Source organism: Sciurus vulgaris (genome assembly GCF_902686455.1).
Source record: "Sciurus vulgaris genome assembly, chromosome: 5".
NCBI lineage: Eukaryota > Metazoa > Chordata > Mammalia > Rodentia > Sciuridae > Sciurus > Sciurus vulgaris.
In genome coordinates, this window is record NC_136465.1 from 54,688,086 (window position 1) to 54,703,296 (window position 15,211).

Below are 15,211 nucleotides of genomic sequence, written 5' to 3' on the forward strand. Positions count from 1 at the left end.
GTCTTGCACATGCTAAGCCCACCCTCTGCCACTGAACTTCTGTCCTCAGAAGAAGACTCTTAAAGAGAGACTCAGAAGGGTAGAAAATGAAGATTTAAGAAAAGAAATGAAGGTTATGATCCGAAAAGAAAAAGCAGAAGCTGGGCATAGTGGCACACACCTGTAATCCCAGAGGCTCCTGGAGGCTGAGGTAGGAGGATAGTAAGTTCAAAGCCAGCCTCAGCAACTTAGCGAGGCCCTAAGCAACTCAGTGAGGCCCTGTCTTTAAACAAAATGTAAAAAAGAGCTAAGGATATGGCTCAGTGGTTAAGTGCCCCTGGGTTCAATCCTAGTACCAAAAAAAAAAAAAAAAAAAAAAAAAAAAAGAAGAAGAAGAAAAGAATAAACAGAGATAATTACCCAGACTTGACCAGACATTCATGGGTCTTGAGAACATCCTTGAGATATATAGTGCGCAGTGGTTCTCGGTCCTAGTGAAAAAAAGGGAAATGAGTGAGGTTGTTTCCACCACCCAATGGCCCAGATCAGCAGACCAATGCCCCTCTCTCAGAGATGGCTGGCTAAACCCAGTATGACAAACAACCTGGTCTCAGAACAATCATTAAGAGAAAAAAAAAAATCTAAAAAGATATTCTGTGGCTCCACACAGCAGTTCACTGCACTGAGGACAGAAGGACATTAAGGTCATTTTAATATCATGGTAAAAGTGGGCACACAGGATTAATGGAGGTAAGTCAGAGGTACCTTTGAAGTCTGTATGTGCCTGTGTCTCCACTCATTCACACTTTCCTATGGGTGTGTATTCATGCACCTCTTCATTTCTATGACCTCTCAGAAGGGCCCCCAAAGCTACTACCAACCTGCTCGCACTTGAAGTAGCAGATGGTAAAGTCATCCAGGGCAAAGAAGCGTCGTTTCCAGCTCTTCCGCTGAAATGAAAAGAGCTGGATATTGGGGAGCCATCCCCAGCATTGCAGAGGGTGTTCTAATGCAAAACTCCCAGGGTCACAGCCCTGTGGAAGCCAAGCTACCACACTGAGCAAGAGCAAAGGTTTCTTCATTTCAGGAGCAATATATGACATGTGGTCAACAGTTGGTCCCCAAACCACACAGAGGCTGGCACAGAAGATCGTAGCTCCTCCTTTCATTCTCCTCTCCCCTCTGTTACATCCACACCCACTTAGCTCCAAGGGGTCACCAGAACCCTGATGGGCACCTGTGCTGGCACTCACCACGTTCCCTTGCTTCACACAGTAGCCACTCTTAATGAGGGGAGGCCTGGTTGAAGCATGGCAGCCTGATGTGGGGATGTAACTCTGAGACCTTCGAAGGATGGCGTGGGACCCTGGCTCACTCCCTTCCTGTCCATCCCCGCCGTTCTACAAGGAAAGAGTGCAGGATTAGCATCTCCTGGCTCTTCTATGCAGTCACAGCCCCCTCTCCCTCCCTTGGGTTGGATCTCTTATCTCTTTGACACTATGTTAGTCAAAGAATAAATAAACATAGACTTTGCTCTGGATCAGGCATTCTACTGGGTACTTTTGTACAGTAAGATTCAGGGATGTTGGGCAGACCCATGTGAAAGGGAAGGATAAAAAATGCAAACCAGAAGAAGGATACATACCAGAATGGGAGGGGCAGCAGGCCTCATTTCCCACAAGTCATCTCCTGAGTCTTGTGTGGTCACACAGCTTTCAGACGCACTGGCCTTGATTTCTGCACTGCCATTACTCACAACCAGCCGGCACTGTATTCCTCTGACCACCTTTCTGCGCTAACTCTCCTACTCCCATCCATATCTTTCAAATGGCACCCTCCTCTATGCACATCACTGGCACATCATGGATACTTCCATACCCTTGCCACCCTCAGTGGCCCCAGCCAAGCCCCAGCACCTGGCTGATGGGTGTGTGTACCACCACCCCTCCGATGATCTCTGTCTTGTAGGCCACCTGTGGCTTCTTGTCGAGGGCTGTAGGAGTTGCTAGGCTTTTGAGAACTTCGGTAGCCAGGGGAAGGCTCCCACCTTTGGGTACCTGGGAAGAATGACAGTGAGGTCAATGGGGAACAAAAGGCTTAGGAAAAGTGGAGAGCAAAATGCAAGATAGGGTGGGAAGAAAAACTAATGTACCAATTACAGTAAGACTCCTATCTCCTCCCCAGTCCTTCCATTGATCCACATCTCAGTCTGAGAAGTTCAGCCAGCAACTCCCTGCACACATATTACACTCTGGCTCCACAAATTTATGGAGCACCTATACTACAAGCCAGCCCTTCCACACTGTAAACCAAAGATTAAACATCAAAGGGAAGAGACATGAGTCCCTATGGCACTGAAAAGCTAATAGGCGAGACTGACCGAAAAATAGGTAGAAAATAATCAGAGTATCTACAAAGGCGATGCAGGCCACAAAGAAAATAAGTGAGAGCTGAAGCAGAGAGCTGCAGGGGAGCTACAGGAAATGAAGCAGTCAGGGGAGGTTGCCACAGAAACAGCTGTTATTCTGCAACCTGGAGGGCAAAAAGGAAAAGAGAATGTAGGAAGGAAGGAAGCCAGCTCGTCAGGTGGGACAGGTAAGAATGCACATGAGAAGGCTGTAGTGTAGCTCAATGGCAGAGCACTTGCTAAGCATCTGCTCAGCCCTGAGTTCCGTGCCCAGCACCACAGGCACCGCTCACGTGCACACCCACAAAGGCACATGGCACAGGTGGAGCATCCCCACTCTGAAAATCTCACACCTGACTTCATGTGATGAGTTGCCATCAAAATACAGGTACACCCAAAACGCAACCCAAAGTGGATCAAGGACCCAGGCATTAGACCAGAGACCTGCGCCTACTAGAAGAAAAAGTAGGCCCAACTCTCCATCACATCAGCTTAGGAACCAAATTCCTCAGCAAGACTCCTAAAGCACAAAAAGTAAAATCAAGAATCAAAAAATGGAATGGTATCAAAGTAAAAGGTTTCTTCACAGCAAAGTAAATAATCAGCAACATGAAGAGGGAGCCTACAGAATGGGAGAAAATCTCTGCCACCTGCATCTCAGAGGGAGCATTAATCTCCAGGATAATAAAGAACTCAAAAAACTTAACACCAGAAAAACAAACAACCCAGTCAATAAACGGGCTAAGGAACTGAACACACACTTCACAGAAGAAATACAAATGGTCAAGAAACATATGAAAAAATGTTCAACATCTCTATCAATTAGAGAAATGCAAACTAAAATTATTTTATCTCACTCCAATCAGAATGGCAATTATCAAGAATACAAGTAACAATAAATGTTGGTGAGGACTTGGGAAAAAAGTCCTCATACACTCATACATTGCTGGTGAGACTGCAAATTGGTGCAACCACTCTGGAAAGCAGTATGGAGATTCCTTAGAAAACTTGGAATGGAACCACCATTTGACCCAGCTATCCCACTCCTCGGCTTGTACCCAACAGACTTAAAATCAGCATACATGTCACAGCCACATCAATGTTTATAGCAGCTCAATTCATAATAGCTAAGATATGGAACCAACCTAGGTGCCCTTCAACAAATGAATGGATAAAGAAACTGTGGTATATATACACAATGCAATACTATTCAGCCATAAAGAAGAACGGAATTATGGCATTTGCTGGCAAAAGCGGATTATCACGGAGACTCAATGGAACCAGAGATTATCATTTTAAGTGAAATAAGCCAATCCCAAAAAACCAAAGGTTGATGTTCTCTCTGATATGCAGATGCTGACTCACCATACGAGGGGGTTCACCAGATTGGACAGTGGGGGGATGGGATAGGAATAGGAAATACAGTAGAATGAACTGAACATAACTTTCCTATGTTCATATACGAATACACAACCAGTGTAACTTCACATGATGTTCAACCACAAAAATGGGAAGTTATATTCCATGTATATATGGTATGTCAAAGTACATTTTGCTGTCATATATAACTAAAAAGAATAAAAACAATTTAAAAATACAAGTACACTAAAAACATGATAAAATCACCTTTAGATAATGTGTATAATGTCTATATGAAACATTAATAAATTTTGTGTTTAGACTTGGGTCCCATCATCAAGATTTTTCCATGTAATATTTCAAAATCTAAAAAATTCTGAAATCCAAAACACTTCTGGTCCCAAGAACTTAAGATAAGAGACAGCCAACCTGTGTAAGGTACAGAATTAGGGTTCATGACCTTTGAAGCCAGAAGACCTAGGGTATAACTTTTGATCTCTCACCAACAACTTGAGTGACCTTCAGCAAATCACTGAACTTCTCTGTAAGACTAAACCATCTGTGTTAGCCAGCTTTCCATTACTATAAGACACCTGAGATAATCAACTTTGTAAGGAAAAAGGTTTGTCTTAACTCAGAAGTTTCAGTCCATGGTTGCTTGGCTCCATTGCTTTGGGCCTGTGGAAGCACAGTACATCATGGCAGTCAGGAAGTAAAGAGAGAGAGACAGGAAGGGGTCAGGATCTCAATATTGTCTTCAATGGCACACCCCCAATAACCTAACTTGCTTCTACTAGGTCCCACCTCCGCAAAGCACCACAGATTGGGACATGTGGGCCTTTGGACAAGGACATTTAAGATCTAAACTATAACACCATCTCATATACAATAGAAAGGGGAATAATATGTATGTCAGAAGAGTTATTATAGTTATCAAGTGGCATACACATTTAAATGCTCTAGAAAAACAAATAAGAATAAAACTTATTATGAAAGTTTTTAATTAATATTTAACAAATGGTGAACAAGTCCTTTTTGAAGAATGAGCTATCTTTTCCCTCAACAGTTATACTACAGCTGAGCAGATCATAGAATTTTTATAATTAGCTGGAAACCATAGGCCAGAAGTTGCAAACTGGTGGCCCACAGGCAGATTCAGTCCAAACTATGCTGTTTGGCTTATGCAGTGTATTTTTCAATGTATGTTTACAATTTTCACTTAGAAATCCAGATTCTTAACTAAGCGGCAGTCCTCTTGTAAGACTGTAAATGAAGTCTTCACCCTGTCACAGTCCTGACCATTTTCTTCAATATCCTCATTTCGGTTGTCATAACTTCTTCACCCTTGTCCAATTCACTCATTTATACTACAGTCTGAAAACTCTGATGAAATCTTTCATTTTATAAGAGAAAAAGGGAGGTCCAACAGTCGAGTCACTTGTCTGAAGCCATGGTTAATAACTGACTCCTAGCCAGTTCATGAGAACACAACACCCTGTGTCTATCTCCCAGCCAAGTAACTCTAGGTCTCAGGAGAGAAGCTGAAGTCTTCTCCCACCTCCTCCACAAGCTGTGAGTCAGAGCGACCTAAGCAGCCAGACCCTTTCAAGAGCTCCAAGCTTCAAGCTACGGAAAAACTCTGCCCAGGACAGAGAACAAAGACCACGCCATTTGGTGTCTACCAAGTGTGAAGTGTCAAGACCACTATGATTTATGTTAGGTCCCCAGAAAGAAGATGAGACCTCTCTTCCTGGTCAGTTCACACAATACACATACATAGGAATGATTCCTGTCACCATTTCTACAGATCAAACCAGAAATTCCATCTTCTCTTTTCGTTTGCCATCTGAGAAATAGAGCAGTTACCATTGCTTTGGGACTCCATTCAGTGCCAGGCAGGCTACTATGATCGTCACTCTAAGATGGGTGTCTCCAGGTGGACTTAGAGCTTATCTCTAATCCTTAAGTGGTCTTATCAAGTCGGTATGATTTTCTCCATTTTATAGATAAGGCAAACTGAAGCTCATTAAAATTGAGTAGCTTTCCCTGAGGATGCCTGCTCCCCTTTGCTAAATATCACTACCTGCTCAAGAGGCAATTTTTTTCTGTTAAGTTTTGCCATTATGCAATCAAACTTTTTAGGAATGTTGATTTTTGCTGGGGGATTTAGTGATATCACCATGGAACAGCAGAAATTTCCCCAAATAATTTAAATCAATTCCTAGAACCCAGAAAAGAAGGAAGAAAGTAACTGTTTAGTTGCTGAAGACAGAAAAGGACTCAGACAACAAGCTGCTGTGTTTCTTAGAATCTTGTCAGCACACACAGAGGTCACTACTCTGTCCCTGTATCTTGGGCTGCTTCTGACCAACCATGTAGAGACTTTAAGGCAGTTTTACATCCTAAGATTTGATCTCAACCAACACTGAACAACAGAGCTTGAAAACAAGGCTGTTCTTTTGGTTGTTCATATCCATCAGCCTAATTAAAGGTGTGCCTCTTCCACCCACTGCAGAATGTCCTCTGATGAGGGAGATCCACGTGCATCTCACCTGCAACATGCATTGAAATTCGCAAGGACTCTTTTCCTGTCTGGTGTGGCAATACTTCTATGAGGAATAACCCAACTTTAGGGAAAAGCTATGCTTCAATTTTCAACTTTTTGGGGAAATGTAGTGAGCTGAATAAAATTGTCCACCGTAACCTCAGAATGTGACCTTATTTAAAAACAGGGTCTTTGAAGATGTAATTTGTTAAATTAAGATGAGGTCATACTATTTTAGGGTGGGCCCTAAGTTCACCTGGAGATACCCATCTTAGGTATCTTATAAGAAGAGAGGATACCTGTGTCTTCACACAGGGAAGAAGGCAGAGAAAGACATGGAGGGAAGCAGCCACAAGCCCAAGGAGTATGCAGGATTTCCAAAGCCACCAGAAGCTAGGAAGACCAGGAAAGAGTCTCCCATAGAGTACTCAGAAGGACCACAGCCCTGCCAACACTTTGATTTCAGATGTTAACCTCCAGAACTGTCAGAGAATACATTTCCATGGCTTTAAGTCACCTCGTTTGTTATAGCAGCCCTAGAAAATGAATACAGGAATGCTAATATTCTGAGAGAACCCAATTTTTTTAATACCCTATGTTGAACATTTTCTTCAATCGTAGGGACTCAATGACCACAGCATAAAATGAACAGCAATCTGCGGACAGAAAAACTGGATCCATCCTGGCTCCATGACCTTGGGCAAGTACTTTAATCTCTAGGCATTTCCATTTCCTCACTTATAAATAGGGATTATAACACTTGCCCTTCTTACTTAAGGTTTTTACAAGGCTAAAATGAAGCCATATGTAAAAGTGGTGTGTAATCTGACATATTTTACAACTGTTGCTTATTTGTAATAGTTCTATAAAACTATAAACTTCCAGGTCTTGGAAATCAGGGGACCTGGGTTAAAATTCTAACTCCACCAGCTACTAACCTCTTGACCTCAGGCAAGACTCCAACCTCCACGCTCCTTGTTTTAAAAATGGCAGTAAAACAACCCATCTCACAAGACTGCTATGAAGAATGAATGGAGTGGGATCCCCACTCACTACATTATCTGTTTGTATCTTTTGTATCTGTGTCCCCCAAAGTGCCTGGTGCCTCACTTTGCATATACGCTGTCTTAAAATAAATATGCATTTCATCATGTGGCATCAGAGCCCCACAACTCATCCCACCTCCATATGGAAGGACAGATGCTACAAAAAGAAGAAAAAGGAGTAAAGCCTCTCAAGATACAAAAAGATTAGGAGGTCCTTCTACTCCATACAATCTTTGGCAGGAGGCGCGAAGAAATGACACATGACTGCTCCTTGGCATCCAAGGGGGATTTGTGCCAGGATTCCCCTAGGATACCAAAATATGCAGATGCTCATGTCCCCTATATAAAATGGCACAGTATGTACATAAAATCTATGCACATCTTCCCACATACTTTAAACCAACCCTAGATGACTTATAATACCTTAATATAACATAAATGGCATGGAAATAGTTGTTATACTATATTGATTAGGGAATAATGATAGGAAAAAAGTCTGCACATGTTCAGTATAGATGCAGTTTTTAAAAATATTTCTGATCCATGGTTGAATCTGCAGATATGGAAGGTCTACTATATAACTAAGCAAAGGAAAAAAAGGAGATCCTGGGGACTATGGAGACTGAAGGAGACTCTGACATTCCAGCAGGCCTTTGATCTTCCATCCTCTGGGCTCCATCATCCTCCTCCCCCAACCCCACTCTGCACCCTGTAACTTGTGCTCCATGGGGCCAGAGAAGAGGCAGGAGAAACTGGATGCATACAGCAACTCTATGTTCAAGGCACAAAAGAAAGGCAAATAGTTGGAGGTATAGCTCAGTGGTAGAAACATGTATTTTGCACACATGAGGCCCTGGGTTTAATTCAACAAAATTTTTTAAAAGGGGTTAGGGGAGAACATGGGCTTAGCATGTGTGATTTCAAATACCAGCATGAAAGAAAGGGGGCAGGGGAGCGCACGCTGGTGGGAAGACAGAAGAGGAGGGAGGAAAGAAAAGTCAGGCAAAGAGTCTCTTTGGTTTGGACTATCTAGCCCTGGTTACTAGCAAGAACAGAGGCAGGAACCTAGGGAGAAACTTTGAACAACAGTCAAGTATTAGACACTGAAAGAAACACCAAATTCTGGAAGAAACACAAGGGTGAAGACTCCTCAACATAAATGAAGAACATTTACTAAACTCAGCACTCCAGACCCATGCACATAAGCACATAGCTAGCACACATGAGCCCAGGAGTTAGCAACTGCCTCCTGTCCTCCCTCCTTGCCTTACTCTCTTCTCATGGGTGTTCCAAGGCTTATCAGAATAAAAACTAACCAGCTAAACTACTTAGATGACTAAATACTCTGGTTGGGTCTATCAATAAAAATGCTAAATAGATAAAAAGATTTCATCTATTAATTTATTCACAAGAACCCTGAGTATCTGGTATAATATTTGCCCCGGCACAGACTTATTATTGGAAGTCACTCATGTAAACGTTTCTGACTATATACTAGAGAAATTCAAACTTTTCATCAAACGAGCCTTGTTTTGTAAGTCAAGAACCTGCCTGTCTTGTCTGTCTTAAAGGTTTCTTTTCTCCCCGCAAACATACTGTCTTTGCTATAGCTGGATAAGTGTCCCCGAAGGTCCACATGTTGAAGGTTTGGCCGCTAGCCAATGGTGACGTTGGGAACTGGAGATGGAGCCTAGTGGCAGGAAGTTAAGTCACTGGGGACATGTTTCTGAAATGTATAATAGGACCCCAGCTCCTTCCTGTCTCTCTCTTGCTTCCCAGCTGCCATGAGGTAAACAGGCCTCCTTTACCACATACTCCCACTATAATGTTCTGTGCCAACACAGGCCCAAAGCAACAAGACCAAGCCTACCATAAAATAAAATCTCTGAAGCCATAAGCCAAAATTAACCTTTCCTCCTTATAAACTAATTACCTCAGGTATTTTGACATACTAATGGAAAGCTGACTAATATAATTTTCCTTCTCCCAACTTCTCACTCCACCTTTTCTCTTTCTGTGTTTGTAAGGAAAAGAAATCATTCTTCATTCCCAAGTCAAGGAAAGAATAATTCTTCATTGGCCAAGTCAAGGAAAATGAGAGTACTCATAACAGTCCATGAACTAGTTTTGTAAGACTTTTACCAGGACCGACTGGTAGATAGTCTGATCTGATCTTCCAGGTCTCCTAAATAAGAAGAATATCCCCCAAGTCAGGACAAAAGTTCTGACTTCCCTTCTCATATGCTTTTCCCCTTACTTGTCAGAGTCAGCAATCCATTTTCCAATCCTACCACATTCTGAATCAGCATTCCAGAACTACCCAGAACATAACTGACCAGGAGTCCTCCCAGGAAGCACAAAGGGGACACTTAATAAACTTCCCCTTGAACTTGTTTCAAACTCAAACTCTTGGGTCAACTTGTGGCCAAGGGACAGGAGAATGTCAAGGAGAATAGGGTCTGGATTGGGCTCCTGGGAAAGTCCCTGCTGCCATCTGCGTTTTCCCCCACCCCAACAGGCCACAACTGAGAAGGGGTACTTTTACTACAAAAAGGAGAAGCAATCATACGTACAGTGATTTTGCTGGCTTGGTTCAGGGCTTCTACCCAGTCCTTCAGATCTTTCTGGTCATTGGCTTGAAGAAAATATCGCTGAGACAGCGCATTGATGACTGTAAAAGTCACAGGTAAGGAGAGAGAAATTTCCAGGTCAGACTACATGGAACACAAGAAGACTCCACACATCTAAAGTGTTTGAGGTGACAAGATGGATGAAGTCCACACAGCAGATCAGTGATGTTAAGTCGCTTCCACGGACATTCAGGAAGCAGCAGGCCAAACTGCTGTCTCTCGTCGCATCTCTAAAAGTAAAGACTGTTCCATTGGCCAAAGAATGGCACCTGACAACATGAGCAGCAGCCTTGATATGCTGTTCCATGGTGACGAGGCTGCTGGTCTGCCAACAAGACACCCCTGTGAACCACTTCACAGCCGTGCTAAGAGATTTACAGTCATATGATACACATAGAATTATGGACCCAGTGCTTTGCTTCCACTAGCACAACTAGCCTGAATTGGAAGTCCTGCCTGTGGCTGGGAAGTGGAGCACAACTTGCTGGAGAACAAATCTGTGACCTAGAACTCATTTTCAATTTGTCTTTCCATTAGATCAACAGTTTACTTCTGGATTCATTATTATACATTTTTTTTTGATCTGTTGACCACAATCTAAGAGTCATTTTTGAGTTTAGGAATAATATTTCAAAGAAATGGGAGAGTAAGTGCACCAAAGGAACTTGAACCCATCTGAAGCTGGGAGAGAGGATGACTCAAGAGACTATTTTTCTTCTAACATCAGCCTATACTATAGGGAGAAATCTTCATGAGGTAGACAGAATTCATTCGTTCATTGAAAAAGTATTTGTTGAGGACCCACCATATACCAGGAATCTTTCTATGTGCTAAGGACACTACAGGGAAACAGGAAGAAACACCTCTGCCCCCCTGAAGGTTATATTCAGAACCATCCTAGATATACAAATGATCTGTCAGCATTTGCTCAAAGCACTGAGTATAGTTGTTAAAACTCAGTGGGGACGAAATGACAGATCCACTGAATCCACAGACAATTCAATGACTTGAGGCATCCACTGAAAGGCTCCACTTCATGTGTGTCATCCCTGATACTGTCCCTCATTTGGCAACACTGAGACCCTCAGTAGAATTCTCCTTCCTATTATCCTCTTTCTGATCCTGCTCTACCTCATTCTTACAGTCTCCACCTTTCCTGAGTACATCATTACTCTGCTATAAAATGAAGAGTCCCAGAAACTTGTGCTAGATATTCTGCACCCAAGTAAATAAAAAATGTTACTAATCTGGGCACATCTATCCTTATGTTTTAACAATCTTTGCAGCAAAGACAGTGACATCATTTGACACCCAGGAACATCACCATGATTTAAGTCATTCATATACAGAAAATACCGTTCACATGTGATCACAGGACTCTCTCTGTGCAAAAGAGGAAGTTGCTACACAAGTGTTAAGAAACCCATCCCTGACTCGGTACTTACCAAAGCAAAATGGAGTTTTTGGTTTCTGCTTTGGGGTAGCTATGCTCACCTACATCAAATAAAAAAATAAAAGAAACATGAATGTTGTTTCTAACAGTGTTGAAAATTGTTCATGTATTAAAAAGAATATACTGAACATATGCATACATTTTAAGGAATAACAATTGAGAACCCTACACTTATTACCTCCATTAAGAAATAGGCATTATCAGTCCTGTTTCTTTGAAGCCCTTTGTGTGCTTCTCCCTGATAGAATCCCCACCTTACAGAGATAACTGCTATCTTTTTATCTGTGTTAATTTTTGTCTTTGCAAAAACATGTTTAAAAGTCACTGAGACCTGACAAGATTCTCCGTGGCCCAGGATACTGGCCTGGTCCCATACCCATGAGCAGGATTCGGCTCCTCTTTCATCCACCAACTCCCCTTCCCAAACAGTCTCCAAATTGAAGGTGTTCTCGCTGCAGATGCGTAGACTTCAATCAGAGTACTCATAAAGAGGAAGCACCCTGTCACTTGCTGCATTTGGACACGCTGACCAATGGACTTACTGTCTACACTGACCATGGAAATGAGTACTATTCACAAATCCAGAGAGGGGCTGAGGAATCAAGATCCTACCGAGGTACTTAAGGGGTGAGAATGAGAAAGTGGAAGTATCTTTCTACCTCTTGTTGCTTTATTTCACCTTGCTTTTGCAATCCTAACTCTTGCATGTACATTCCTGAGGATCTACATATGTAAACCCACATCACTCAAGTTTACACAACTCATATTCCATCACATGACCACAAAAATTAGGTGACTATCCTTGTTACTGGTTGAACCTCACTAGAGCAGTCCTCTACCATTAGGAATCTCTAAAGAGGCAGCCACCTTCCCAGGGGACCTATCCACATATTGTCATTATCCTCCTGAGGAAATACTATTCCCTCAATACCCTTTCCAGTTCAAGACAGTTTTCTTGTTCTCATCTCTGGGCTCCAGGAGAGATTCCTCTTTAACAGACAGGATATTAGAAACCAGGAGTTGAAGAAAAGTCCTGAGTCAAAATTAAGTTCATGGGTTACAACTGCTAGGGTCTAATAATGACTGACCATCAGTCTCTCTAAGTTCTTGTTCTTGATGGGAAGTTTTTCCTATAGAACTGCCCAAATTCCTTGACTAAAATTAATATTTTCTCAAATACTCAAATGGGAACTGTGACAGAACTCTATAAAAGATCAAAAGAAGGACAGGCAGTAAGTACAGCCTGGGCTTTGGAGACAGTGTCTCAAATCACAGGTGTCCCAACTGTGTGACCTCCATTTCATATCATGTTCTCATAGGGCTGACATGAAGATTAAATATGATAGTGCAGGTGAGGCACTTATCCATCCTGTCACACAGAACTTGCTCATTCAGGGAGGAATTATTTATAGCTTCTGATATCTCATTTCTTTTAAAAACCCACTCCACACCTGATCACAACAGGGCCACACTTGAAACTATGGGCAAAATGCTGAGAGTCCATGAGCAAAAATGCATGGAGACTTCCAACACAGAAAACAAAGGTTGTAATCAAATGCTTGGAAAACACTGTATCAACCTCATTGACAAACATTTAACTAAATACGAGATGTTGCCTTAAGTCAACTTCAAGTTTTCCATTTAGCATTCAGAAATTTTTCATTACATCTGAAAATAACTTGAAGCTGAAATTATCTTAGTTTGCAAAAATCCTTGTGCATGTGCAAGATGACTATCCAGAAATTGGTGATTATAAATTAGATGTGTTACAGTCAACTCATGCCAAAGCAAAGTGCATCCTTTCTGATATTTTATAGCTACAATCTCTTGCATGTTTAGACAGACCTACAAATATATATGCACGAGTGTGTCCATACTATTTTTTGAGGAAATGAGTATATTTTTGAATTTTAACATGATGTGAGACGGAAACCATACGGCCTAAGAAAATTCTGGAAAACATGAAGACATAAGCAAAGGTTAAACCCATATATCCTGAGCTGGACTACCCAAATCAGTTATGTCTGCACAACTCATAGGTTAACACACAGGACACTGGCACCCCATAAACTCACAGCCCGGGCCCCATGCTGTCTCATCTTCCTGTGTTTCAGTTAGAACCCCAATGGACACATTCACCCTGTTTATGTCTCTTGTAATGATCTGCAGGACTCATTTTCTTACTGTCACTCAGCACCCATGTTCCCACACATACTCTGGCCCATGATCTGCTTGTCTGTGCTTGACTCCTGCATAACCCTGACCATCACAGAGCTCCTTGGCCCTCAGTGCCCACCTCTCTCATTCAGCACTGAAGTCTGGCACCCAGAGACCCTCTCTGGCTTATTCAGAAAACGGCCCTTTCTCCAAGATGCTCATACTTATCATTGACTAGAGAGCATCATTGGCTGACTTCACCCTGCCTGGATTACAAACAACTCAGTAGCTGCCTACACTGTGAGAACACTACCCCTATGCTTATTGTGAGAACTGAAGAATCCAAAGAGTATGTGTGGTTTCTTACTTGTTTTTCTATACTTATCCAATCTGCAGTCAGGAGGTACATGTGAGTATACACACATACATTTATAACGTGCCTCATATCTCATGGCTTACTACACAGGGATTACCCAGCAAAGCAACTCATTGCTAAACTAACAGGATCAGTTCGAGTTCAAGGGTGAAGACCCTCAACATCTCTGGTCAACTTCCCAAGGAGTAAAGCTAGGCTACAAATACTAATCCCCTTCTTCTAATCACAGAGGAGAAAATGAAATTCTATCTCTCTTGCTGTGCACCCCAGAAAGAAAAGACAAGGAAAGAGTCTCATTTGGTAGGGAAATACAGCTTTGGTCCCTCTTGATACTCTGCCACCAGGAGGTGTGCTCCCTCCCTGCCTGTCAATGCCTGTTGGTGATCATGCCAGTCTACTACAGCCGACTCCAGACATGGGGAAGGAAGGGGAGGACCTGCACGAAGAAGTGTGGCTGCAAACGGGCGAGGACACCGACAATCTGGCTTCAAGTGAGGGCATCCAAGTTCAAAAATCCTCCCACTCCAAGGTGGGAGTTTAGTCACTGTACCACAGAGGTTGACTGGCAGGTCCTATGAACATACTAGCAATGAGAAGAAACCAAAGATGTAAGGAAGATAGTGGGCATAGGTCACCTACTAGTAGTGACGCAGACAGGGCTGCTCCACAGCTCAAAAGATTCAGGAACTTGCTCTTATCAGATAAAACACAGACCATAGGCAGTAAGCTCAGCAGCCACAGCAACAGGGCACTGCTAGGGTCAGCCCCACCCTGTCTGCCCTTGGCTGGAAGTGGAGCCGGGGCCCCTATGAGAGTAGCAACAAACCAGATCTTGGAGTACTGCGAGGCTCTGCCCCGGGGTCTGAAATGACCTTGCCCATCAAAATGGCATTGAGAGCAAAAGAACAGGCAACTACCTATAGGGATAACTAGAGGGGTTTTAAGTTGGGGTCTCTGAACCAGTCTTAGACAAAGTCAACGTCTGTACATACATATACATTTAACTGCAAAACAACTGCATACTTTTATCAGACTCTTAAAAGAATTTGTGACCCACACCTACAAAGAAAGAAAGTTAAAAAAAAAGAAAGAAGTAAAAAAGTCAAGAATCGGTGTTTTAAGGAAGTTCTCCCTGATAGGTAACAGAGACCAAGCATTGACAAATAGTACCAGACTGGGGGTGGGACAGTAGGGCCAGCTGTGCCAAGATGGTTAGCATAGAAGGGAAGGGCCATGGGACAAAGAGGGAAGGCAGGTGG

The 15,211-nt window shown here is 42.6% G+C and overlaps 1 protein-coding gene across 6 annotated transcripts in view; it reads right to left on the minus strand.

Annotated features, from left to right (window-relative positions):
* PLEKHA2 (pleckstrin homology domain containing A2) overlaps positions 1 to 15,211 on the minus strand; it is a 126,819-nt gene that overhangs the window by 14,960 nt on the left and 96,648 nt on the right. For 4 of the 6 annotated variants that reach the window (XM_079142174.1, XM_079142171.1, XM_079142173.1 and 1 more), the window contains exons 4-9: positions 11,412 to 11,460; positions 9,910 to 10,007; positions 1,896 to 2,036; positions 1,233 to 1,379; positions 861 to 929; positions 400 to 470 (exon numbers count right to left, since the gene is read on the minus strand). In XM_079142174.1, coding sequence (XP_078998300.1) covers positions 400 to 470; positions 861 to 929; positions 1,233 to 1,379; positions 1,896 to 2,036; positions 9,910 to 10,007; positions 11,412 to 11,460 — 575 coding nt within the window. The remainder of the gene's footprint in view (positions 1 to 399; positions 471 to 860; positions 930 to 1,232; positions 1,380 to 1,895; positions 2,037 to 9,909; positions 10,008 to 11,411; positions 11,461 to 15,211) is intronic. The other 2 variants (XM_079142175.1, XM_079142176.1) reach the window with 2 other exon arrangements.